Source organism: Bubalus bubalis, chromosome 12, assembly GCF_019923935.1.
Source record: "Bubalus bubalis isolate 160015118507 breed Murrah chromosome 12, NDDB_SH_1, whole genome shotgun sequence".
Taxonomy (NCBI): Eukaryota; Metazoa; Chordata; class Mammalia; order Artiodactyla; family Bovidae; genus Bubalus; species Bubalus bubalis.
Genome location: NC_059168.1, coordinates 95,452,073 through 95,478,757, shown reverse-complemented (window position 1 = coordinate 95,478,757; position 26,685 = coordinate 95,452,073). Strand labels below are relative to the sequence as shown.

Here is a 26,685-nt window from a genome sequence, read left to right as displayed (position 1 = left end):
TTTTTTCCCCCAATGTTAAATCAACTTCACATTTCTGGAATAAACTCCTCTTCCTCATGATATGTAATCCTTTTTAATATATTTCTGTGTTCAATTTACCAATATATTTTTAGGACTTTTGCATCTGTGTCTATGTTCATATACTACCCTTCCTTAAACATCAGGGCTGTCCTGGTTTATGAAATGGGTAGGGAAACATTCCTTCTTTTTCTGTAGAAAACTTTGCTTACTATTGGTGCTTTTTCTTCCATATATGGTTAGACAAATTCTCTGGTGAAACCATGTGGTAATTTTATTTGGGAAACTGTTTAATTACAAATCTGTGTTTTTAATAGATATAGGACTGTTGAGATTTAATATCTTTTTAATTGAGATTTAAAATTTTTATTTCTGTTTTGGTCAGCTGTTTTTCTAGGAGAACAAATGAGCCTTTCAAGGTCATACATCTAAAAATGAATAAACCTTGCAATCCTGTGCTTTTTCAAACTATGTCATATCATCTTAATATATACTTGTAAATTTGGATACTTTTTTTTATCCTCTCCAGTAGATAGTAAACTAGCAAGCTGGTTCTATCTCTGGTAAAACTCAGTATCATCTGAAGCTTTGGACCAAATAAATGTTTTAATTAAATTAAAGTGTGTGTGTGTGTGTGTGTGTGTGCGCGCGCGCGTGCACGCGCACACTAAGTCTCTTCAGTCGTGTCTGACTCTTTGAGATCCTATGGACTGTAGCCCTCCAGGCTCCTCTGTCCGTGGGACTCTCCAGGCAAGAATACTGGAGTGGGTTGCCATGCCCTTTTTCAGGGGATCTTCCTGACCCAAGGACCAAATCCATGTCTCTTACATCTCCTGCCTTGGCAGGCAGGTTATTTACTGCTAACGCCACCTGGGAAGCCCAAGTTAAAGCACACTTGGGGTTATTGGATTTTAAATGGAGAGAACTTTAAGTGGTTGTTTCAGTACTTCATTTGTGCTCTGTCAGTCTGTGAAATATACATTTTACCTCTTTTTCTGTGGGTAATGTTGTTTATAGAGTATATATTGAATAAAAATATAGGTATAATGAATTGAAAGTATAGTTTTTAAATTTTGGAAGTACTGTTTATATTATTTTAGTTATTTAACTCTAGTTCAGAATATGATTTACCAGAACCATTTTTTATTTCTGTTCAAGAGAGATTGTAACTTGAATTCTAGTATCAGGGAGATTTAGTGACTATCTGACATTTCAATACCTTAAAATGTGTCCATCTTTTTATAGTACATCTAGTTTAAGATTCACCTGTTAGGGAAGAATATGAGTTTGAAGTGGAGAGGGTTCAGTTGGAGGTCTGTTTCTATGAAGAATGTAGTCTGTTGCCAAAAGAAATATTACCTAACAGCAGTTTACATGCGCCAAGAGAGGCCAGAAGAGTATTGTAGTAGAAATTGTGCAGGAGAGCTGTCAGACTAGATCCCTGAGGATGTCAGACTGTAAATAAAGCTTATCATGCTAAAAAAGATTTCACTGGATGGCTAGGCCATTGGAAATGAATCTTCCAATTCTTGTATTTTTCGTTGTCTTCTACGTTGAATAGACAACCAGATTTACTTACACTTAAGTAATTTAAACTGTTTAAAAATTTTAAATCAAGGTTTTCTAAGATCATATTGAATAAATATTATCCTATTTATATCTTTTTCCAATGAGTTATTTAATTTTTGAAGATTAAGATTTGGAAATGCATTAAGAGAGGGGTTTTAAGTTCCTGGGGATAAAATAGAGCAAGTAGTTGAAGCAGTTTTCTTTTGTGTGCCAAAAATGGAAATACGGAAAACATAAATAGGCACTTATACCAAAGTATTTATCTGTGGTTCTACTTCTAAAATACAACATTTCCCATTTCCACTGTACACATTCAGATATACTACTATACAGAATGATTGAGCCTAAAAGACTTTGAAGGGACATCTATTGGGATTGCTTTATTTTGTGGGGAGGAGAAACAAGGCAGGTCTGTTGAGATCCATGTAGTTCACCCAGTGTCATGAAGGGAACAGAGCAGTTTTAGCCCTTGGGGAAATAGAACTTTTCCTTAATTACTGATGTGTTAGTGAGTTATTTGAAATTTTATATGTGAGGTGATGGCTTGGTTTTCTCACCACCAGATGGCTTCTCAAAGTTTGTGTGTTGCTTTTAGTCACTGCCAGCAAAAGTAAAACTGTCAAGCCACTTTGAAGGTCATTATCATTTAGGAAATAGCAGCAGTGTGGATACTTTAAATAAGAGTAGTTTTAAGTTCTTAGAATTGAGAGTAAGTTATTATGAAATTATTTAAGCTTTCTAGGCTGCTTCTCCCCTGGTGACACACTCTTCTCTCTTAAATTATGTGTGCCCCTTGAGGTTCACAGATAGATTTTAGACTCATGTTATATATGTATATACTAAAAGGAATATAGATGGTCCTGTAACTTCAGTTATATGCAGTCTTTGTGACTATTGTATGTTGAAATCTTCCTTACGGCAAGACTTAAAATCAGTCTGGTTCACTTCTGGGTCATAGAACATTGATATTAATAATTTAAGAAATATATTCAACTCATAACATCATTAAAGAAAATTTTGGAGAGACCCCCAAAAAAGTGTCACTTAACTTGAGAAAATTTTCTTTTTATAAAAAAGTTTTGTTTTAAACTCAGGTGGCAGGTGTATTATAGCCTGTACAGCAGAGCAGCTAGGATTCTAGTGCTTGCATGAAATCAAATGGAAAAGAAGTAAAGTCCTGTATATGAAACTGAGTATGCTGAACACATACCTCTGAAAATGTGTTATGTAAGTAGCTGAACATGCTGATTTCTTTTGAAATTTGCTGAGAGTAAGTTTGAAATCAGAAAAAAAGGAGTCTTCCTGTAATTGGAGTTTCTGAGTGTAAACATACTCTTCATGTATTCCTTAAAAACCTAAGTGTTCAAAACTTACTACAAAGCTACAGTAATCAAAGCAGTGTGGTCCTGGCATAAAGATAGGCATATAGATCAATGGAATAGAATCAAAAGCCCAGAAATGAAACCTGTACATATCTGATTTCAGTAGGAGTGTGAGGAGAAATTGATGTTGAAATGGTGTTATATCTATCAAGAAGACATAGAAGTAAATCTTTGTGACTTTGGATTAGGCGGTGGTTTCTTGGATCTAACACCAGAAGTGCAAATGGCAAAAGAAAAAATAGATAAATTAGTACTGTGTGAAAATTAAAAAAAATTTTTTTTGCTTCAAAGACACCTTCAAGAAACTGAGAAGAAAACTCACAGAATGGGGGAATTATTTTGCAAAGCATACATCTGATAAGGAACATATCCAGAATATTAAAAAATTCTTACAACCAAGCAATAAAAAGACAAATAATCCAATTCACAAATGAACAAAGGATTTGAGTCATTTCTCCAAAGAAGACACGTATATGGCCAATAAGCACATGCAAAGATTTTCAGCATCATTAATCACTAGGAAAATTTGAATCAGAACGGTGAGATACCACTTCTTACTACTATGATGGCTATAATAAAAAAGAAAGACAATTCTTTTGTGAAGATAGGAAGAAACTGTACCTACACTAGAGGCCTGATGGGATTGTAAAGGGATGTAGGTGCTTTGGCACAATTTGGCAGTTCCTCAAAAAGTTAAGAACATAGAGTTACCATGTGACCCAGCAACTCCACTTCTAGGTAAATACTCAAGAAAAATGAAAACTTATGTTCACACAAAGACTTGTACACAGATTTTCAAAGCAGCATGTTCATAGTAGTCAAAAAGTGGAAACAACCCGAATGTTCATCAACAGATGAATAGTGAAATAAGATATGGTATTTCTATACAACGGAATATTACCCAGTCATAGAAAAGATGAAGTATTGACACATACTACAGTATTGATGAATCTTCAGAACATTATGTTAAAGAAGCCAGTCATTAAAGTCTACATTGTGTGATTACATTTATATAAAATGCCCTGTAGAGGCAAATCATTAGAGAAAAAGTAAATTATGGTTGCCAGGGTTAGGAGTAAGGAAAAGTGAAGAATGATGAGTAACAGTGAGATTTCTTTAGGAGGTGTTGAAAATATTCTGGAATTAAGTAGTGATGGCTGATGTAGAATTTTTGTGAAAATTAAAAACCAATGAGTTGGATAGTTTAAAGAGTTATGCTATATGGCATAGTGGATTATATCTCATGTAAGCTGTTATTAAAAATACCCTGAGTGTTATAAATAGCTTACTGTAATTACTAATCAGAGATTGCTCATGATAGAATGTGAATTGGAATCATAAAGCTGTTAACCACTTACCACTTCCAGATCAGGTGATGACTGAGAAGCAGCTGAGAAAAAAATTGCATGAACCTCCAGCAGACCTCAAATAAAACTTGGCATTATAGAGTAGCTGCTGTCTGGTAAAACATAAGGTAGCATTTTTGTTGTTTAGTTTAGAGTTTTGAGGGATAGGCAATTTTTATCTAAATTGAAGACAGTTCGGAGTTTGAAATACATATTTTGTGCTTGTAAGAGGTTTTTGGGTGGGTTAAAACAATGATGACAATGTTTTGTGTGACAAGTTGAAACCTTGTATTTTTAATTCTTTTTGTTGTCAAATCATTCACTAAAACAAATGAAGGAAAGAACTGTTTTGGTCACAAATGTCCTACCTCATTAATGTATAGGTAGAAATAGATGCTGTCTTCTGGGAAGCAACTTGAATTATTTTCAAAAAGATATCTGGTGATTTGCCTGATTGGATCAGGTCGCTATTTTTATCTTTGACATTTTCTATTTCTGATGAGTATTTGTTTTAAAATATGGTTGAGCAGTGACCTGAGTTTTTGGAATTATACCAACTCTGCTATTGTAATTTTATACAGACATTTCCTGAGCTTTATCAACTTTCATTTATTGCTAGTCTGTACTAGATTTTAATGATAGTGAAATTCAAAATTTATACTCTTGTGATTATCCACTTTGTTTCCTTTAATCATTAAAAAAAATGAACTTAGTTTTACAGTATGATTTGACCCATGGGGTTATGATATTTGAAGTAATGCCAAAACTCTCCTAACTTTGTGAAGATGCATGTCCAAATGGTTAATTTGGGAAAGTATTTGACTTCAGGGCCAATTAAACTTTTGTGTTGGCTCTAGTCAGTATCTTTGAGATAATTATCCTACAGTGACTTTAACTTTCTTCTGTAATATGCAGAATTAGGAAATCTTCGGGGGGAATTGTGAAATGTTTGGATCCTCAAGCCTGGAGCCTCAAGATGTGTTGGCAAGGGTAAAACTGGAAGCCTTAAAAAGTTACTCAGTTAAGGTGCATTCATGACTGTGCTTCATTAAGATTTGGACTTAACTGTAATTAGTTAGTCAGGTAATGGGTATACTGCCTGCTGGAAACTCTTTTGTCATTTTTCTTGTTACTCTGCCAGACGGGTTTTAACATAATAGGAAGACTATGATGTCAGTTCTTTTGTACTTTGGACTAGAATGATTTTGGTCCCTTGTCAATTTGACATCTAGCCGAAGCCCTTTCTAGTGACTGGCCTTAGTTTTTGATTGTAGATTTTTGTGTGCCTTTCTACTTGTTCTAATATCCTGTTAGGATGCATATTGCCAATTGTATGTGAAGGTGTAGCTATATGAAGCATAAAATTAGATCCACTTCCTTCCTTTGGCTCACAACCTAAATTTGGTAGGCGAGAATCTCCTTTCCTAGATGTCATTAAAAATAGAAGATACCCATCTGTCTGGAATGGTCTAGATACAGTTCTGCCTACAGGCTTGGGGATGAACTATATAACGCAGACTTTCTTTCAGCCCTAGGATTCTTAGAAAAATAGTTATTTTCTTTGATCCAGAGGTCCAGGTGTATACAGTTTCCAGCGCTGATTTTAAATTACCCTGTAAGTTTGTAAAAATCAAGAGGAGCTAAGAGAATTGAATTCTGAGGAGAGATTTAAAAGATAATATGAAACAATACACTTGATTTAAAAAAACTGGCTTTGAAGTAAAATCTAGTTCCCATGCTATACTTAAATTTTACTAGCTATGTGAGAAAGTTACTTCTTTGAGATCGTAACTTCATTTATAATATTGGAATAGTAAGCTGACTTCATAGGATTGTAGAGGAGTAAATTAAATGAGTTAATAGTATTTATAAAGCACTTTCTTCAGTGCCTGTGTGTAGAAGTCATTTCTTGGTGGCAGTTACTGTTTATGGTAATAACTACTTTTTGTTCCTTTTATTCAAAATTATAATTTTGTATAGCAGCCACCTTGCCATTAAAAAATCTTAGTTTAGAGCTCAGGATTTAATGTGGGCTCAGAGATGAACAATGGCACCCCACTCCAGCACTCTTGTCTGGAAAATCCCATCAACGGAGGAGCCTGCTGGGCTGCAGTCCATGGGGTCGCTAAGAGTCGGACATGACTGAGCAACTTCACTTTCACTTTTCACTTTCATGCATTGGAGAAGGAAATGGCAACCCACTCCAGTGTTCTTGCCTGGAGAATCCCAGGGACGGAGGAGCCTGGTGGCCTGCCGTCTATGGGGTCGCACAGAGTCGGACACGACTGGAGTGACTCAGCAGCAGCAGAGATGAACAGGGAATTCCTAGGGGTATTTGGAGTCATGGAGTTCATTTAGAAGAGAAGTAATGAAAACCATCCCCATAGGTACCTGTCTTTAGGGATGCAGAAGAAACAGAGAAAGCCGTCACTAAGGGGAAAGAGAGCCAGGAGAATAACATCATGGTGAGATTGCTCGCCAGGTCAAAGATTTTCTCCAGAAGTTCATTCAAAAATGTTTTAAACACCCTGTGATGTGAGTTAAGGGAAGATGGAATCTTTGAGAAAATAGAAAAACAGCTGTAGACCCAGATTTTCTTGGGTAGAGAAGTAAACGTATAAAAGTAGTGAAAGTGGAAAAGTGAAAGTGGAGCCCATGAGTACAAGATGGATCCTACGAAAATTTGGTTGCATAGAGGAGGGAGACAACTTGAGGGGGAGGAGAAAGGATTTGGGTTTGTTTCTTTTGTTTAGGAAAGATAAAAGTGAGCATGTTTGGAGTCTGAGGGAGAAATTAAACGTACTGTCCAGAGGATACATGTGGGCAGGTGGTGGTGTGAGGCAGGTAGGAATGGAATCCAGTGCACGGGTGGAAGCTGAGAGGAACAGCTGTCCTTTGGCAGAAGAGGAAGACAGGGGACACGGGGAGGTGTGAGGCGGGAAGCAAAGAGGACATTCCTGTCTGATGACCTCTGTTTAAATGGGGAAACGGACGGTAAATTCACTGACATTATAACAGACCACTGGCCCTCAACCCAGGATGATTTTACATTTGGCCATGTCTGGGGGCATTTTTTTAGTTTTGGTTGCACCAGGTCTTAATTGCTGTGCATGGTCTTTCTCTGGTTGTGGGGAGTGGGGGCTACTCTCTAGTTGCAGCGCACGGGCTTCTCATGGCAGTGGCTTCTCTTGTTGCAGAGCATGGGCTTGAGGGTGCGTGGGCTCCCGTAATTGTGGCCCACAGGCTTAGTTGCCCTGAGGTATGTGGAATCTCCCTGGACCAGGGATCTAACCTATGTGTCCTACATTGGCAGGAGGATTCCTATCCACTGCACCACCAGGGAGGTCCAGGAGACGTTGCTGATCGTCCTAAGGTGGGGATGTGCTCCTGGCATCTAGTGTGTGGAGGAAAGGGACGCTGCTGGCCTGCTGCAATGTACAGGACAGCCTCCCCCATCAAAGAGTGATCAGGACCCGAGTGCTTAGAGTGCTGCCCTTGGGAACCTTGCCCTACGTCAGAACGTTTCTGCAGCGTGATCTTCAACAAAAGGCAAAACACTTGAACATCAGCTCAATGTATCCCCTCTTAGAAAGTCACAGGATGTATTAAAGTCGGAAAAATCCTCAGGAGACAATCTAAACGGTTTGACCAACTTGACTCCCCCAGACCTCTATTACAATGACTGTTAACCTTCTGAGACATTTAGGAAAAGATCGTACTTTAATTCTTGTCTGGCTAGTACTGTGTGTTCATCCTTATACTTAAAGCTCTTAGCTCACAGTCTATCAACAGGTGATAGCTGCTATTATTACTGTTTTCTCCCCCCTTTCAAATGTGAAATCCTGGGCCTCTTCTGACAAGTGTTACAAGTTGAAATTTTGAGGTAAATATAGGCAATGTGAGCAATCAACACAGAAAATAAGAGCTGCTTCTCATATGTCTGTAGAATACACTAATAATTGTGCTTTAAAATCTTACATTGTGTGGTGGTTCCCCAAAGATTTAGACATAGAATTACTACGTGATATAATAATTCCACTTCTGTGTATATAATAATTCCACTGCGTGATATAATAATTCCACTTTCATCAAAGGATGAAGGCAGGGCCTTGAACAGATATAGACCCCCGTGTTCATAGCCGCATTATTCACAATAGTCAAAAGGTGGTAACCACCCAAATGTCCATGTATGAGTGAATGGATAAACGGAATGTGTTGTACACATGTAGTTATTCAGTGTCATAGGGGTTGAATTCTGATACATGCTACAACATAAATGAACCTTGAAGACATCATGCTAAGTGAAATAAGCCAGACACAAAAGGATAAATATTGTATGACTCCACTGATAGGAGGTACTTAGATTAGTCAAATACATAGAGACAGAAAGTAGAATGGTGGTTGCCAGGGGCTGGGGAAGGAGAAATAGAAAGTTGCTCAGTGGGTACAGAGTTTTGGTTCCAAAAATGGAGAAGTTTAGGACATGAATGGTGGTGATGGTTTCACAACAGTGTGAATGACCTTCATGCCACGCCACTGGACCGTATAACTGAGGAATGGTTAAAATAGTTAAGTTTTATGTTCTGTATAGCCACAGTGAAACAAAAACAAAAAAAACCCCTCACATTAGAATATTTAACCGTTACCACAAAGTAGTCAAGGGCTTTACTGATGGTTTTATGCTGTGCTTAGTTACTCAGTCGTGTATGACTCTTTGTGACCCTGTTAACTGTAGCCCACCAGTCTCCTCTCTCCATGGGAATTCTCCAGGCAAGAATACTGGAGTGGGTTGCCATGCTCTCCTCGAGGAGATCTTCCCAACCCAGGGATCGAACCCAGGTCTCCTGCATTGCAGTTGGATTCTTTACCATCTGAGCCACTAGGGAAGCCCGATGGTTTTTATAGAGCTTCACAAAGGTCATTAGAGACTGGTTTTAAACTACAGATACTGTTCCAATCAGACAGTTGCTCATAAACAAAAAATAATTGATTTTTTACCAGTGATTAATATAAATTTAACACCCCTTACTAACATGCATGTAATCTTCCCATGTTCATTTGCTCGATCTGCTTTTTAAAAATTGTCTAAAAATGTTTACATCAAAAGTAATATTGAATATTTATCCAGGGTAATGGTTTTTCTTAGTCTGTGATTTTTCCAATAGGGAAGAAATGGGAAAAAGTAGTGAGAATTTTGAAATCGTAAATGTGTTTACTGATTAAGGGATAAGAGCACAAGTACACAAACCCAGGAATTATCTTACTTCAGCTAAAACAATAACAACAAAACCCTCAGAGCTTCATTTCTAGCCTCTGTAATTGCTTTTGGCATATAGCTATTACCTCAGATAGACTGAAAGTTTAACAACTAGATTGGAGGTTTCCTTTGCAGTAACAAATAGGAAAAACACCACCAAAGAAGTTCTCTCCCACATCTGGCCTCCATTTCTTTCTTTTTTTAAAAGTTATTGAAGTATAGTTCATTGACAATGTTGTGTTAATTTCTTGTGTACCACAAAGTGATTCAGATACATACACACACATACATATATATACACACATGTGTGTGTGTATATATATAAATATAAATTTATATATATATATACACACACATACATAATAGCTTGCATCTGCTAATCCCAAACTCCCAGTGTATCCCTCCCCAATCCTCTATTTCTTAATTTACCAGCATCTCACCACCATGCCTCTCTTGCAGTTATAGCATTTTGGGTTATTGGCCCACCAAATTTTTTTGGTTATAACATTGAACAGTGCCAAATGATTTTAAAACAATCTTGTCATTGAAAAGAGTTTATCTTTGAAGGCTTATGTTTGACTTTGTGTACCAGTATAATTATTTCATAGTAAATAAATGTTACAGTGCTTTAGTAAGTCTCTTTTAATCCAGATTTAACATCCAATAAGAGATCATTTTTATTGTTATATTTTCAGTTATGTTCTAAATATATTTATACGCTTAAATGTTGATATTGAAATGTTGAAATTTCTATTGCTTGTTGACTGTTATTTAATACTTAAAGGTTTATGAAGCATCTGTAATCTCTTCTTCCTTGAAATGTAGGTATATTTTAAGCAACATATCCTTCTGAAATATCCAGCATATTTTTTGCCAATAAGAAAAGACTATTCCTTGGGGGACCAAACTTCAAATAGGAATTAGAGTAGACTAACAATACACATACAATTCACACAATTCTTTCTCTTCTTCCTGCCTCCTTAAGTCACAAGACTCAAAGGAATAACATCCTGATTTTTAATATGAATTATATATATATCTGGAGAAGGAAATGGCAACACACTCCAGTATTCTTGCCTGGAGAATCCCAGGGACGGGGGAGCCTGGTGGGCTGCCGTCTATGGGGTTGCACAGAGTTGGACATGACTGAAGCGACTTAGCAGCAGCAGCATATATATATCTAGGTATATTAAATATTCATGTATTAAATGTAGAATAAAGAAAATAAAATTTACCTATTTTTAGCAAATTTTACATTGCTTCTTTTTTCACTGTTCCTAAAAGTTAGTAGTTTTTCTTCTTATTGAGGAGCAGAATTGCAGAGATAAACCAAAGAATTCTCCCCACTCCTTTAAAAATTCCTTCTTTACTTCTATCCCCCCCAAATATTTTTTTTTTTGGATACTGATTTATACTTTATAGGCAACCCATGCATCTTTAAAATTTTTGAAGTGTATATAAATTTTACTGTCATGGAATATGATCCATGAAATATTTTAAGTGAAAAAGGCAAGGTGAATAGTTTGTATCATATAATTACATTTCATGCAAAGAAAAAGGTTTGGAATGGTGTACAGTTGTCATCCTAGGGAAGTGAGATGGTGCTCAGTGATAACATTCAATGACTGCTGCCTCAGATAGGATTCCCCAGAAGCAGAACTTTGGATGAGGTTTCATGGGACAGTGACTTTCCTAGAAATAGTTTCAGGGAAACCTGGTAGAGAGTGAGGAAAAGGAAGCTGAGGCTACTAAGCAAATGTAAAGCAAAGCCCCAAGGAGGACAACTTTGGCTTAGTCTTTCCGGGGAGTTCTGGAGCTTATACCTAAGTGCTGCCACTCTCAGGGGCAAATAAAGAAAGCAGAGACTTTATACTTCTGTTCCTGTCCGTCATCGCTGAAGGACCCCTCCTGATGGGGAGAGGTGGATAAACATGCTGGCAGCCTGACAGTAGCCCTCCTACAAGACCTGCAGGTGCTGGCTGTTGGAAATGAGAGCACCGGGTTAGGGGGAGATGTAAATAGAGGACTGAAAGCAGTTGAGCTGTCACCCAAGTTATAGACGTTTAAACAAGCTAGAGAGTTCTTTCTGATATAATAATCCAGTTTAAACAGTCCAGGGCTAGTGTGGTAGCTCCACAGGGTTCCAGGCTCCTTTTGCTTTGTTGCTCTGGCATCACTGGGTTATTGCCTGCATCTGCACGGTCCAAGATGCTGAACATTTTGTCCATATTCCTGTTCACAAAAAGCAGAAAGATCAGATGTAGAGGGCACATTACTTCTTCTATGGACAAATTCTGGAAGTTATACACATCACTTCAGCTCAAATCAGATTGGCCATAACTTGATTACTTGGCTACAACTGGATACCCAGAATAGTAGTTTTTACGGTTGACCTTATGCTCTGTTGAAAATACAGCAGTCTGTTATTATGCAGCCTTTTCTGTAGGAGAGAATGCATATTATAGGCCTATTACAAGGATGTCCATTTTTACTTCATAGGGATGTGGTTTTTTGACTTTTTTTTTTAGTTTCAGCAGCAAGCATCTGTTTTTTCTTTTAACTGTCACAGGTTGGGGTCTCCTGGAAGCAGAATTTGAGACAGAGTGTAATCTATGGGATGTTAAGGAGTGTCCAGATGTTTAGCACCTGTGGAAGAAATAGGAAAGAGTTAAGATTTGGCAAGTAGAGAAGTTGGACTGTAATGTAGTCCTAAACCACATCTTGGCTGACTCCACAGGGAGCTCTGGTGCTAAAGTGGCCTTTTGGAATTGTTCTGCATTGGGCTGTCTCTTTGGTTGACTTATTTCACTTAGCATAATGCTTTCGATGTCCATTCATGTTGTCACCAATGGCAAAATTCTTTCTTTTTTTTATAGTTGAATAATGATCAATTGTGTATATATACACACCACAGTTTCTTTATCCATCCATCCATTGATCGATGCTTAGGTTGCTTTCATATCTAGACTATTGTAAATAATGCTGCAGTGAACACAGGGGTGCATATATCTTTTTGAGTTGGTATTTTTATTTCTTTTGGATGAATACTCAGATATGGAATTGCTAGATAATATGGTAGTTCTATTTTTTAATTTTTGGGGAACATCTGTACTGTTTTTCATAGTAGCTGCACCTATTTACATTCCCACAAACAGTACACAAAGGTCCCCATTTCTCCATATCTTCATCAGTACTTGTTATTTCTTGTCTTTTTGATAGTCATTCTAACAGATGATAAGTGATATCTCGTTGTGGTTTTGATTTGTATTTCCCTGATGAGGGCTGCTAACTGCTGCTGCCAAGTCGCTTCAGTTGTGTCTGACTCTGTGCAACCCCATAGACGGCAGCCCACCAGGCTCCGCCATCCCTGGGATTCTCCAGGCAAGAACACTGGAGTGGGTTGCCATTTCCTTCTCCCCATGATGGGGACATCTTTTCATATTCTTATTACCCATGGTCTTCCTTGGAAAAAAGTCTGTTCAGATTTTCTGCCCATTTTATAATCACAATTTTTTTTTTTTTTTTTTTTTTGCTATTGAGTTGTATGAGTTCTCTCTATATTTTGGATATTAGCCCCTTAGCAGATATATGGTTTGCAAATATTTTCTCCCATTTGCGTTTTCATTTTCTTAATGGTTTCCTTTGCCATGCAGAAGCTTTTCGGTTTGATATAGTCCCACTTGTTTAATTTTGTTTTTGTTGCTTTTGTTTTTCATGTCAGATTCAAATAATCACCACCAAGACCTATGTCAAGGAGTTACCGCCTATGTTATCTTCTAGGAATTTTATGGTTTCAGGTCTTATGTTCAAGTCTAATCCATTTTGAGTTGATTTTTATGTATGGTGTAAGGTAGTGGCCAAGTTTCATTCTTTTGCATATGGCTGTTCAATGTTCTCAACACCATATGTTAAAGAGACTGTTCTTTTCCCATTGTTCACTCTTGGCTGCTTTGTCATAAGGAGTGTGTGTGTGTGTGTGTATATGCCATATGTGTGTGGGTTTATTTCTGGGCTCTCTGTTCTTTTGACATATGTGTTTGTTTTTATGCCAAATTCCATACTGTTTTAATTACTATAGATTTTTAACGTAGTTTGAAACTAAAAGTGCATGATGCTCCAAATGTGTTCTTCTCTCTTTAGATTGCTTTGGCTGAGAATTTTTAAGTTGGGAGATAATGATAACAGTTTTGCAGTATAGAAGAGATGATTGGTGATGCTGCAGAAAGAGAACAGTTGCTGGGCTGATGTCCTTAAATAATAATAGGGATGTGAAAGCTAACACATAAATAGAGATGAGTGCAGTTCAGTCAAGGTAATAGAAGTAAGACTGAGAAGTGTGTATGGTTACAGGTGCAGGTAGGTTGGTGCAGATGTGGTTGAAAGTCTGTGGAACCATACTTTCCTGATTGCCTTTTTTTTCAGTGAAATACAGAACAGTTGCCATCAGCTGTAAAGTGAGGATGGGGATGTGCTGTTGGATGTTGAGGAGCAAGGAGAAGGTGTGGCATAATGCTGTGGAGAGGTAAATGGTGAATGGACTCGGGAAATCTAGTGGAGTGCCTGGTTTGAGGTCATAAATTGAAAATGAGACCAGTCAGCTTGATTGTCTGTTTCTTCAGCCATAGTTAGCTGACCAGATGCAAGCTCAGAGTAGATGTTTAATCAAGAAATAAAATGGGAATTGTTCATTTTGAAAGCTGTTTTCAGGAGATTAGTGACCTGCATGGTATTTAGAATGTCAGCTTTTTAATTATACCCATTTTTGGAAGGCTAAACTTAGTGACAGGTCATTTTATAAAGGAAAAAGGCACGGCATTGTTCCAAAAAGTTTTCTTGGTTGAGAATTACAGGTTCTGATTCCAGCCAGCTTATGCAAAAAAGGAATTTATTGGAAGATTGTCAAGTACTTCATAGCACTTATGAAAAGACTGGAGGATCTGGTTCAGAAAACAGACTTTGTCAAAAGGCCTGGAATTACTGCCAAAGTCATACCACCTGAAGAGAGCTGTATGCTTAGTGATACTGTAACAATCTGAGTGTGTTCCTCTAAAATACATGCATTCAAATCCTAAGCCCCAGAGGTGGTATTAGTAGGTGGCACCTTTGGGAGGTCCCTCTGTTGTGAGAGTGGAACCTCACAGGTTAGTGCCTTGTAAAAGGGGCAGGAGAGAGATCCCGTAGTGCCTTTCCATGTTTGAGGATACCACAAGAAGTGTGCACCCAGGAGAGTCCTCAACCAGCCATGCTGGCACCCTTGTCTCAGACTTCCAGCCTCCAGCCCTGTGAGAAATAAATGTCTGCTGTTTATAAGCTATCCAGTCTGATACTTTGTTATAGGAGTCCAAATGGACTAAGACAGATGCTGCTGCCACCTTTCTGAACCCTGCCTGTGCATCTGTTGCAGGAATGACTTCTGAACTTAGTGATTTCTGGGTCTGGCTCTATCTCAAGGAACTTGAAAAAGATTACTCTGGCTCTTTGATCAAGAAGGCAGTAAGGAGTTCAGTAGTAGAAGTGGGGGAGAACCAGTTGTGAGACTGCAGTATAAATGATATTGATTTAGATTAGGATGGTGACAACAGAGAGAAAAAGAAATGGACAGATTGATGAAGTAGCCCACTCGGTTGCTATTGAAATTCTTTTTTGGGGAAAAATTCTTCCTTTTCGTCCCTTTTCCTCCCTTTTTCTCCACCTCTTTTCCTACTTCTCTTCCTTCTTTTTCTTTTAAATTCCAGGCCTTTCTAGAGGCTTTGATGCAGTCTTATCTTGCACAGAGTAGTGTAACAAATCTACTAGGTATTTCATAAAATCCTTAATTCATTAAGAAAAATTGTCTAAGCTCCACTACGCACACTGAATTGCTGAAGGAGCTTGCTAGCTGTAGTCATTCTAGAAGTGAGTTCACATCTGGACACTCAGAAATGATTCCTTTCTTCCAGGCCACTACACAGTTGCTGACGAGCTCACAAACCTTTTTTCTAGGTGTGGTGAATTGACATCACTTAATCTCACTTTCGGAGAAGGCAATGGCACCCCGCTCCAGTACTCTTGCCTGGAAAATCCCATGGACGGAGGGGCCTGGTGGGCTGCAGTCCATGGGGTCGCTAGGAGTTGGACATGACTGAGCGACTTCACTTTCACTTTTCACTTTCATGCATTGGAGAAGGAAATGGCAACCCACTCCAGTGTTCTTGCCTGGAGAATCCCAGGGATGGGGGACCCTGGTGGGTTGCTGTCTATGGGGTCGCACAGAGTCGGACACGACTGAAGCGACTTAGCAGCAGCAGCAGCAGAATCTCACTTTCATCTAAACTTTTTTCCCCAGGACTAATTAGTCCCCTTCTTTGTTCTTTTATTATCTAACGGTTATTGAAATAGGCCAAATGCATACCCATTATTTAAAAATGTAATGAGAAAGAAAATGGTATCTTTTAAAAAAAAAAAGCTCCTAAGACAGTGATTTTTAAATGGAACTAATCATCAGAAATGGCTCAAACAATAAAAAAAAAAAAAAAAAGGAAATCCCAGCTGTCTTTAATCATGATATCTGGAAGTAGGTCCCAGAAATCTTTATCTTTTAAAAAATAAATATTCCAGGATAATCAGCCAGGTTTAGGAACTATATAGCTTTATGTTATTCAGATGAGCTTTACTCTTTTCAAGGACAAAGTTCTTCTTTCTTAATATAAGATTTCCATTATAGATTACTATTTGGATTTCTCAGCTTGATTTTAAAATAAGGCTTTGAGATTAGTTTCATAAGATTAGGCTTCCCAGCTGGCTCAGTATAAAGAATCCAGATAGTTTTTTTTTTGAGGGGAGTGATGGAGGTGGATTCCATTCGTTTTTCTTTTACCCTGTGTTGCTGTTGTTCGGTTGCTAAGTTATATCTGACCCCATGGACTGCAGCCCACCAGGCTCTTCTCTCTTCCACTGTCTCCCAGAATTTGCTCAGATTCATGCCCATTGAGTCAATGATGTTATCTAACCATCTCACTCTCTGATGCCCCCTTCTGCTTTTGCCTTATGCTGAAGCTCCAATACTTTGACCTCCTGATAGGAAGAACCAACTCATTGGAAAAGACCCTGCTGCTGGGAAGGATTTACCCTGTGACTGTTCTGTAATTATACAGTTCTTTCATCTCACTAAGTATAAGAAACTTGTTCTCTGTATTACAAGAATATAGCCTTCTAAGCTTCAGCTTTGAGAAAGTTTGTATAAAGCTAGATCACTGCTTCTCAGACTTAATGTGTGTATACATCACTTGGGGAGCTTTTTAAAATGCAGATTCTGATTTAGTAGGTCTGAGAGGCAGCCTGGGATTCTACATTTCTGACAAGCTGTGCTGTGATGCTGATGTTTCTGGTCTGCAGATCTTATTTGAATAGTAAGAAGCGAGATGATAGTTGTATTATTCTTTAAGCTTTCATCTTTGTGTGAGTTACTCTCCTTTGGGGCATGTTTGGGGATGGTTTAGTTTGACCAAAGGTTGGGAAGTCAATTTTAAGAAGATTGGATTATGTAACCTTTTAATGCTTTCCCCCCCATATTCTTGAAGGTTTTAGAACTATATATAGCCTGAGGCTTTTACTTTCAGGCTTTGGAGCTAAATAAAATAAGTGTCAAAAGTAGTATAATGTTTACTGAATCACTAAATGTGCAGCAGCAAAACTGGTTTATCTACTTGAGGTAGTCTGAAATACAAGTAGGGTATTTAGAGTAACAGAGCAAGTGATACAATGTTGAAAATTATTTTTAGATATGCATGTTATATCTAAGGATTGGGAAATTTGTGTTTTGCAGAATGGAGACTGCTTCGGCTGTTATATGGTATGTTAAAGCAATGGTTCTTAAGGGTGGTTTGACCTTCCGGAGCATATTTGGTAATGCCCACAGGTGTTTGTGGCTCAGATGGCAAAGTGTCTGTCTACAATTCAGGAGACCTGGGTTCGATCCCTGGGTCGGGAAGATTCCCTGGAGAAGGAAATGGCAACCCACTCCAGTAGTCTTGCCTAGAAAATCCCATGGATGGAGGAGCCTGGTGCCGTTCTTGGGGTCGCAAAGAGTTGGACATGACTGAGTGACTTCACGAAGTCACTTCACTTCGCAGGTGTTTGCAGTTGTCACGGCAGGAAGAGTGGCAGTGGTGCTACTGTGTCTAGTGGATGCAGGCCAGGAACGCAGCTAAACACTCTAGAGAGCACAAGAAAGCCACCCACAATCAAGAATTATTTGGCCCCAGTTGTTAGTAGTGCCAAGGTTGAGAAACCTATGTTAGAGAATCTTCACAAGTACTTGATTAATGTTTACATTAAAATTAATACAGAAAATACAAATACAAAATAATGATCCATACACCAAATTTAACCAGTGTTAACATATTTGTTGTCATATTGGACTTTAGGCTTTCGATTTAAGCAATATCACTCCATTATTTGGGGAGAGTTCAGTTCAGTTCAGTTCAGTTGCTCAGTCGTGTCTGACTCTTCGCGACCCCATGAATCGAAGCACGCCGGGCCTCCCTGTCCATCGCCAACTCCCGGAGTTCACTCAGACTCACGTCCATCGAGTCAGTGATGCCATCCAGCCATCTCATCCTTTGTCGTCCCCTTCTCCTCCTGCCCCCAATCCCTCCCAGCATCAGAGTCTTTTCCAAGGAGTCATCTCTTCGCATGAAGTGGCCAAAGTTCTGGAGTTTCAGCTTCAGCATCATTCCCTCCAAAGAAATCCCAGGGCTGATCTCCTTCAGAATGGATTGGTTGGATCTCCTTGCAGTCCAAGGGACTCTCAAGAGTCTTCTCCAACACCACAGTTCAAAAGCATCAATTCTTGGGCACTCAGCCTTCTTCACAGTCCAACTCTCACATCCATACATGACCACAGGAAAAACCATAGCCTTGACTAGACGAACCTTTGTTGGCAAAGTAATGTGTCTGCTTTTGAATATGCTATCTAGGTTGGTCATAACTTTCCTTCCAAGGAGTAAGTGTCTTTTAATTTCATGGCTGCAGTCACCATCTGCAGTGATTTAGAAGCCCAAAAAGTAAAGTCTGACACTGTTTCCACTGTTTCCCCATCTATTTCCCATGAAGTGATGGGACCGGATTCCATGATCTTCATTTTCTGAATGTTGAGCTTTAAGCCAACTTTTTCACTCTCCTCTTTCACTTTCATCAAGAGGATTTTTAGTTCCTCTTCACTTTCTGCCATAAGGGTGGTGTCATCTGCATATCTGAGGTTATTGATACTTCTCCCGGCAATCTTGATTCCAGCTTGTGTTTCTTCCAGCCCAGCGTTTCTCATGATGTACTCTGCATATAAGTTAAACAAGCAGGGTGATAATATACAGCCTTGACGTACTCCTTTTTCTATTTAGAACCAGTCTGTTGGTCCATGTCCAGTTCTAACTGTTGCTTCCTGACGTGCATACCAGTTTCTCAAGAGGCAGATCAGGTGGTCTGGTATTCCCATCTCTTTCAGAATTTTCCACAGTTTCTTGTGATCCACACAGTCAAGGGCTTTGGCATAGTCAATAAAGCAGAAATAGATGTTTTTCTGGAACTCTCTTGCTTTTTCCAAGATCCAGCGGATGTTGTCAATTTGATCTCTGGTTCCTCTGCCTTTTCTAAAACCAGCTTGAACATCAGGAAGTTCACGGTTCACATATTGCTGAAGCCTGGCTTGGAGAATTTTGAGCATTACTTTACTAGCATGTGAGATGAGTGCAATTGTGCGGTAGTTTGAGCATTCTTTGGCATTGCCTTTCTTTGGGATTGGAATGAAAACTGACTTTTTCCAGTCCTGTGGCCACTGCTGAGTTTTCCAAATTTGCTGGCATATTGAGTGCAGCACTTTCACAGCATCATCTTTCAGGATTTGGAATAGCTCAACTGGAATTCCATCACCTCCACTAGCTTTGTTCGTAGTGATGCTTTCTAAGGCTCACTTGACTTCACATTCCAGGATGTCTGGCTCTAGATGAGTGATCATATCATTGTGATTATCTGGGTTGTGAAGATCTTTTTCGTACAGTTCTTCTGTGTATTCTTGCCACCTCTTCTTAATATCTTCTGCTTCTGTTAGGTCCATACCATTTCTGTCCTTTATCGAGCCCATCTTTGCATGAAATGTTCCCTTGGTATCTCTAATTTTCTTGAAGAGATCTCTAGTCTTTCCCATTCTGTTGTTTTCCTCTATTTCTTTGCATTGATCATTGAGGAAGGCTTTCTTATCTCTGCATTTGGATGGAGAACTCTGCATTCAGATGCTTATATCTTTCCTTTTCTCCTTTGCTTTTCGCTTCTCTTCTTTTCACAGCTATTTGTAAGGCCTCCCCAGACAGCCATTTTGCTTTTTTGCATTTCTTTTCCATGGCGATGGTCTTGATCCCTGTCTCCTGTACAATGTCACGAACCTCCGTCCATAGTTCATCAGGCACTCTATCTATCAGATCTAGTCCCTTAAATCTATTTCTCACTTCCACTGTATAATCATAAGGGATTTGATTTAGGTCATACCTGAATGGTCTAGTGGTTTTCCCTACTTTCTTCAATTTAAGTCTGAATTTGGTAATAAGGAGTTCATGATCTGAGCCACAGTCAGCTCCTGGTCTTGTTTTTGTTGACTGGATAGAGTTTCTCCATCTTTGGCTGCAAAGAATATAATCAATCTGATTTCGGTGTTGACCATCTGGTGATGTCCATGTGTAGAGTCTTCTCTTGTGTTGTTGGAAGAGGGTGTTTGCTATGACCAGTGCATTTTCTTGGCAAAACTCTACTAGTCTTTGCCCTGCTTCATTCCGTATTCCAAGGCCAAATTTGCCTGTTACTCCAGGTGTTTCTTGACTTCCTACTTTTGCATTCCAGTCCCCTATAATGAAAAGGACATCTTTTTTGGGTGTTAGTTCTACAAGGTCTTGTAGGTCTTCATAGACCCGTTCAACTTCAGCTTCTTCAGCGTTACTGGTTGGGGCATAGACTTGGATTACTGTGATAGTGAATGGTTTGCCTTGGAAATGAACAGAGATCATTCTGTTGTTTTTGAGATTGCATCCAGGTACTGCATTTCGGACTCCTTTGTTGACCATGATGGCTACTCCATTTCTTCTGAGGGATTCCTGCCCGCAGTAGTAGATATAATGGTCATCTGGGTTAAATTCACCCATTCTAGTCCATTTTAGTTCGCTGATTCCTAGAATGTCGACATTCACTCGTGCCATCTCTTGTTTGACCACTTCCAATTTGCCTTGATTCATGGACCTGACATTCCAGGGTCCTATGCAATATTGCTCTTTAGAGCATCGGACCTTGCTTCTATCACCAGTCACATCCACAGCTGGGTATTCTTTTTGCTTTGGCTCCATCCCTTCATTCTTTCTGAAGTTATTTCTCCACTGATCTCCAGTAGCATATTGGGCACCTATTGACCTGGGGAGTTTCTCTTTCAGTATCCTATCATTTTGCCTTTTCATACTGTTCGTGGGGTTCTCAAGGCAAGAATACTGAAGTGGTTTGCCATTCCCTTCTTCAGTGGATCACATTCTGTCAGATCTCTCCACCATGACCCACCCGTCTTGGGTTGCCCCACGGGCATGGCTTAGTTTCACTGAGTTAGACGAGGCTGTGGTCCTAGTGTGATTAGATTGACTAGTTTTCTGTGAATATGGTTTCAGTGTGTCTGCCCTCTGATGCCCTCTTGCAACACCTACCATCTTACTTGGGTTTCTCTTACCTTGGGCGTGGGGTGTCTCTTCACGGCTGCTCCAGCAAAGCACAGCCACTGCTCCTTACCTTGGACGAGAGATATCTCCTCACCACCGCCCTTCCTGACCTTCAACGTGGGATAGCTCCTCTAGGCCCTCCTGCGCCCGCGCAGCCACTGCTCCTTGGGCGTGGGGTTAGTCCTCCCGGCCGCCGCCTCTGGCCTCAGACCTGGGGTTAGTCCTCCAGACCGCTGCCCCTGGCCTCTGGCTAGGGTAGCTTCTCCCGGCCGGCCGCCGCCCCTGACCTCATTCATGGGGTATCTCCTCTCGGCCGCCACCCCTGACCTTGGACGCGGGGTAGCTCCTCTGGGCCGCAGCCCCTGACCTCAGACGTGGGGTAGCCTCTCCTGGCCGCCGTCCCAGACCTCGGACTTGTGTAGCTACTCTCCGCAGTTCCTGCGCCGTCGCAGCCTGGCACTCTCGGCCGCTGCCCCTGACCTCGGACGTGGGGTAACTCTTCCTGGCCACCGCCCTTCGGGCATGGGGTCCTCCCGGCTTCTGCCCCTGACCTCGGACGTGGGGTAGCTCCTCTCGGCTGCGCGCCGCCGCCGCGCCTAGTGCGCCGGTCAGTTACCTACGAAATTTGGGGGGAAGTAATGCATAATTCGGAGAAGGCAATGGCACTGTACTCCAGTACTCTTGCCTGGAAAATCCCATGGACGGAGGAGCCTGGAAGGCTCCAGTCCATGGGGTCGCTGAGGGTCAGACATGACTGAGCGACTTCACTTTCACTTTTCACTTTCATGCATTGGAGAAGGAAAGGCACCCCACTCCAGTGTTCTTCCCTGGAGAATCCCAGGGACCGGGGAACCTTGTGTGCTGCCGTCTATGGGGTCGCACAGAGTCGGACACGACTGAAGCGACTTAGCAGCAGTAGCAGCAATGCATAATTACTACTTTGAGTACAAACAATGTAGAAAATTCAAGGTTGAAAGTGATGAAGCTGTCCCAGATCTCACCATGCAGGAATCATTGACTCGAGGTGAACATTAGCCCAGATAGCTTTCCTTGCATATATACAGAAGAAGAGACATGCTTTTATAAAATTAAGGCCATACTGTGTATGAACTAAATGATTTTTCTTTTGAAAAATTTTAAATCTAGAGAAAATTAAATGGAATAGAAAATTAACTCCAGTATACTTATCACTTAGCTTCAATAATGATGAATTCATAGCCAATCTTACTTCATCTATATCCACACCCACTCCCCTGACCCTGAATATTTTGAAGCACATCCCAGACAGCACATCATTTCATCTGTAAATGTTTCAATACCTGTCTCTAAAACATGAGAACTCTTTTTTTTTTTTTGAGACATTAGACATTATCAGGTAGTTAATTTCCCTGATTCATTTTCTCTCCTCCTCCTTTCTCTCTCTTGAATTATGTTTTCTTCCAAATTGGGTTTTTTTTTTTGTTTCTAATGAGATCACATGTAATGGAAGAGCAGTAATTGTGCAAAGAAAGAAGTGGGTGTTGCGTAGGCCAAAACATAAGCTATCTGCCACAAACAGTTTTTTGTGGGTTTTGTTTTTTCTTTGAAGAATGTCTTAAACTATTTGGCAATGCCATGTAAAATAACGAAATACTTTATTTCTCTCTTTTGCTGTGTTTCTTTTTCAAGTCGTCTTTTCATCTTTTTCAGTATTTCTCTGAGATTGCTTCCCGCCTTGGTGTGTTTGCTATAGCGGTGGCCTCTGGGGACGAGTGGAGGAAGCTACCTGCAGGGATCATTTAACTGGTGGTTAGCTTCTTGAGGGCTAGGAGCAAGTCTTACCTTACAGCTTACCTAACCTAACAAGCAAGGTAACCTTTCTGCTTGTTGCCATTATCATGTCCTTGGTATTTGTTGGATGCTTGTTATTCATCTTGAGGGGTTGTGCCGATATTGGTATATTACCATTGAAACCATTTACAATGAAAAACTAAGTATGCTCATTTAGCTTCAACATATGTGCATGTTGACTATCCGTGACTCTAATTCAGTTGTTAACCTTTGGTATCTGCATCTGTGGGCGGCCTCCATGCAAAGAGGTGAAGCAGGGAGGTAGCTCAGTAGTAAAGAATCACATGCCAATGCAGGAAATGCAGGTTTGATCCCTGAGTGGGAAGATCCCCAGAAGAAAGTGGCGACCCACTCCAGTGTTCGTGCTTGGGACACCCCGTAGACAGAAGAGTCCAGGAGGTCTACAGCCAATAGGGTCACAAAAGAGTTGGACATGACTTAGCAGCTAAACAATAATGTGCTTGTTGACAGTAGGTAACTAATCCAGGTATCTTTGATATCTGCGTCTGTGGGCGACCTCCATGTAAAGAGGCAAAGCAAGGAGCTCTGCTTCCTCCAGCCACAGTCTCTGGTTTCTTTTAACACTTAACTCATGGCATGACCATATGTCCCGGTTTGCCTGATGCAGTCTAAGTTATTTCACAGTCTTGATGTCGTCCCTTTTCGTTCACCAGATTGTCCCAGTTTAGAGGGTAAATTAAATGGTCATCCTACGATAAAGGCATTTAATGTGTGCCTGGCTCTCTTTGGAACACTTTATTTACATGCATTCTCATTTAATCTTCATGAAATCCTGAAGAGGCGGATCCTTTTTCATCCACATTATACATATGGAGAAGTTGGGGCATAAAGAGGTTGAGTAACTCGGCTAGTGTCCTGAAGCTCTATTTACTTAGTGACAGAGCCAGGACTGGAGCACAGGCAGTTCAGCACCAGTGTCCTTAACCGCTCCGCTATGTCACCTCCGTGCTGGACCCAGATATATCTTTGTAGAACACATGCTGATGTATCAGAAGTCAGTCTCCTGATAGTTAATCTGCATATCTTTAGATCAGAAGTCTGCTGAAGCATCAGGGAATTTGAGGGATCTCCTTGACTTCACAATATGCTTGTACCACTACACCAATCTGATTATAAACTTTTTCTCAGAAGAGTGAACATTTACCTTCATTCTCTGGGTGCCAACTGTTTGGCATTCCTAGATGCTCACGTGATGAACAACTCCAGCTCTTGCAGATTCTTAAGTCTCTGCAACAGTTACCTTTTTCTTTCTTTCTTCTGGTCATCTTGGGTATCTTAAATTTACACACACACACACATACACACACACTACCTCCAGCACCCAGAACAGGGCCTGACATATGGCATACACCTACCTTTGATCAGTTCATTTTCTGGAGTTGTGTGGGAACACTATTCAAAGCTGTTGCACAAGGTGCTTTGAGGAAAGAGATTTCAGACAGCGACTGCTTTCAAGTCCCTTACAATTTAGTAAGTGTAGATGAATAACTGGTATATGGCAGCTGAGCTATAATATGAGAGTAATTTAGAGTTCAAAGAAAAAAATTTTCTGACAGTGTTGATCAGGAACATTTTGAGAAGATGGAGACACATAAGTCAGTCTAATGACTTCTAAATTGGCTAAAAAAAAAAAAAAAAATTTGCTGCATCCAGACCTGAGATTTGTCAAGAGTAGAGGGCTGTAGAAGAATAAGATTTGATCAGCCCAAATGAGAGGACTCGGATCAGTTTGACACTTGATCCTCTCATGGAAACCCTCAGTCAGCAGTGTTGCCCTGTTTTTATGACATCACTATCATCATGGCACATGGACCCTCTAGGTGGGTTGGAAGCAGTGAGAACAGATGGAGCATCTCAGCAGCAAAGAATTTGATTTTTTTTTAAATATGGAAGCCTGGTGTTATTTGATTTTTTTAAAAAAAACCTTTAGAGTTTACTGTCTATTGATATATACAAGATTTTTTTCTTTAATAAAACCAGTGTCTATTTTTATTTTAATATAATTGTATTTGCTTTTTTTTTTTTTTTTACTTGATGTCTTAATAAGAAAAAGTATTTCCATTTGAATAGAATTTCTCACAGTGGTGAGATAGGGCAATATTTGTTATCCTTACCTTACAAGTGAATAATCTGAAGTTAGGTTAAACTGTCAGCTGAATGACTTGGGGAAAATGGCACAATTGAGACTTGGGTCTTCAGAGTCCAGATCCAGTATATATCACCCAGCCTCATTTTAACTTACTAGATTAAAATTTTTATCAAAATGAAGAAGAACAATGAAAGTTGCGATTATCTCACATTATAACTCTTTGTTAATGAATGTCATTATAGAATCTAGTTCAACATAATTAGTCTACTTCCATTTTTCAGTTGACAGGCTTATTAACACCACTTTGATGATTGTAGATCCAATAAACTGTTCTGAAATGAAAGTCCTATAGGAGGAGCTTCAAGGGGCTTCCTTGGAACCTATGTGCAGATTAGAAAAAGGCAGTCTTGGGAATTGCCTGGTGGTCCAGTGGTTAGGACTTGGGAGCTTTCACTGCTGGGGCCCAGGTTTGATGCCTGGTCAGGAAACTAAGATGCCACAAGCCATGTGGCATGGCCAAAAAGAAAGAAAAAACCAGTCTCTCTTTAATATGCTGTCTCGGTTTGTCATTAGTCTGGAAGAAGGGCCTGAGAAATTCGGTACCTGGGCATTTCTCTTACAGTTGTCTTTCTAGGTAGATGGTCAATCAGAAAAATGCATGCCTGCGCCTGCAGTGGGCGGGTACAGTGCCCACCAGATCCTGGCCTTGGGAATTGAGTATCTGGATTTCAGTCTCTGCTCTGGTGCTTTTATGTAGTGCTTGAAAAGCAGCAGCCATGAATCCTATTTACATTTATTTATGAGGAGCTGGGGTTTCCCTGGTGGCTCAGATGGTAAAGAACCTGCCTGCAATGCAGGAGACCTGCGTTCAGTTCCTGGGTCGGGAAGATCCCCTGGTGGAGGGCGTGGCAAACCACTCTAGTATCTTTGCTTGGGGAATCCCATGGACACAAGAGCCCGGCGGGCTACAGTCCATGGGATTGCAAAGAGGCAGACACGACTGACTGAGCAACTAACACAGACAAAGTGATGAGGAACTGGTGTGGTGTGTGTGTGGGGTGTGTGTTGTGCCCACAGACAGGCCCTTTTGCTCTTCCTGTGTGTGTGTTGGGGGTGTTGCTGTGGGTGTGTGTGTGTGTGGTGCTTATACACAGGCCCTCTGGCTGTTCCTGAGTCTAAGTACATTCCTGCCTCAGCACCTTGTGCTGCTCCGTCTCCCAGGACCCTGAACCTCCCTGATCCTCACTTGGTACATGCTGTCACTTTATCCGGGTCTCCCTTCCAGTGTTACCTTCTCAGAGGTCATCTCACTTACTCCAACTAAAATATTACCCGCCATCACACTCTCCATTGTGTTTTCTTCATAGTTCTTAGCCACTTGTTGCTAGTTGTTCTTTCTAGATGGCTGCCTGAGCGACTTCTATCAGTGATGTCTCCGCTTTTAATACACTGT

General features: G+C 40.1%; 1 protein-coding gene across 8 annotated transcripts in view; it reads left to right on the top strand.

Annotated features, from left to right (window-relative positions):
• SCAI (suppressor of cancer cell invasion) overlaps positions 1-26,685 on the top strand; it is a 128,995-nt gene that overhangs the window by 30,598 nt on the left and 71,712 nt on the right. For 5 of the 8 annotated variants that reach the window (XM_025261664.3, XM_025261668.3, XM_025261667.3 and 2 more), the window contains exon 3: positions 7,629-7,688. The exons of 2 other annotated variants lie outside the window; for them this stretch is intronic. In XM_025261664.3, coding sequence (XP_025117449.1) covers positions 7,629-7,688 — 60 coding nt within the window. Of the gene's footprint in view, positions 1-7,628; positions 7,689-22,128; positions 23,143-26,685 lie in introns of those variants that run through there. One more of the 8 variants, XM_025261666.3, reaches the window with a different exon arrangement.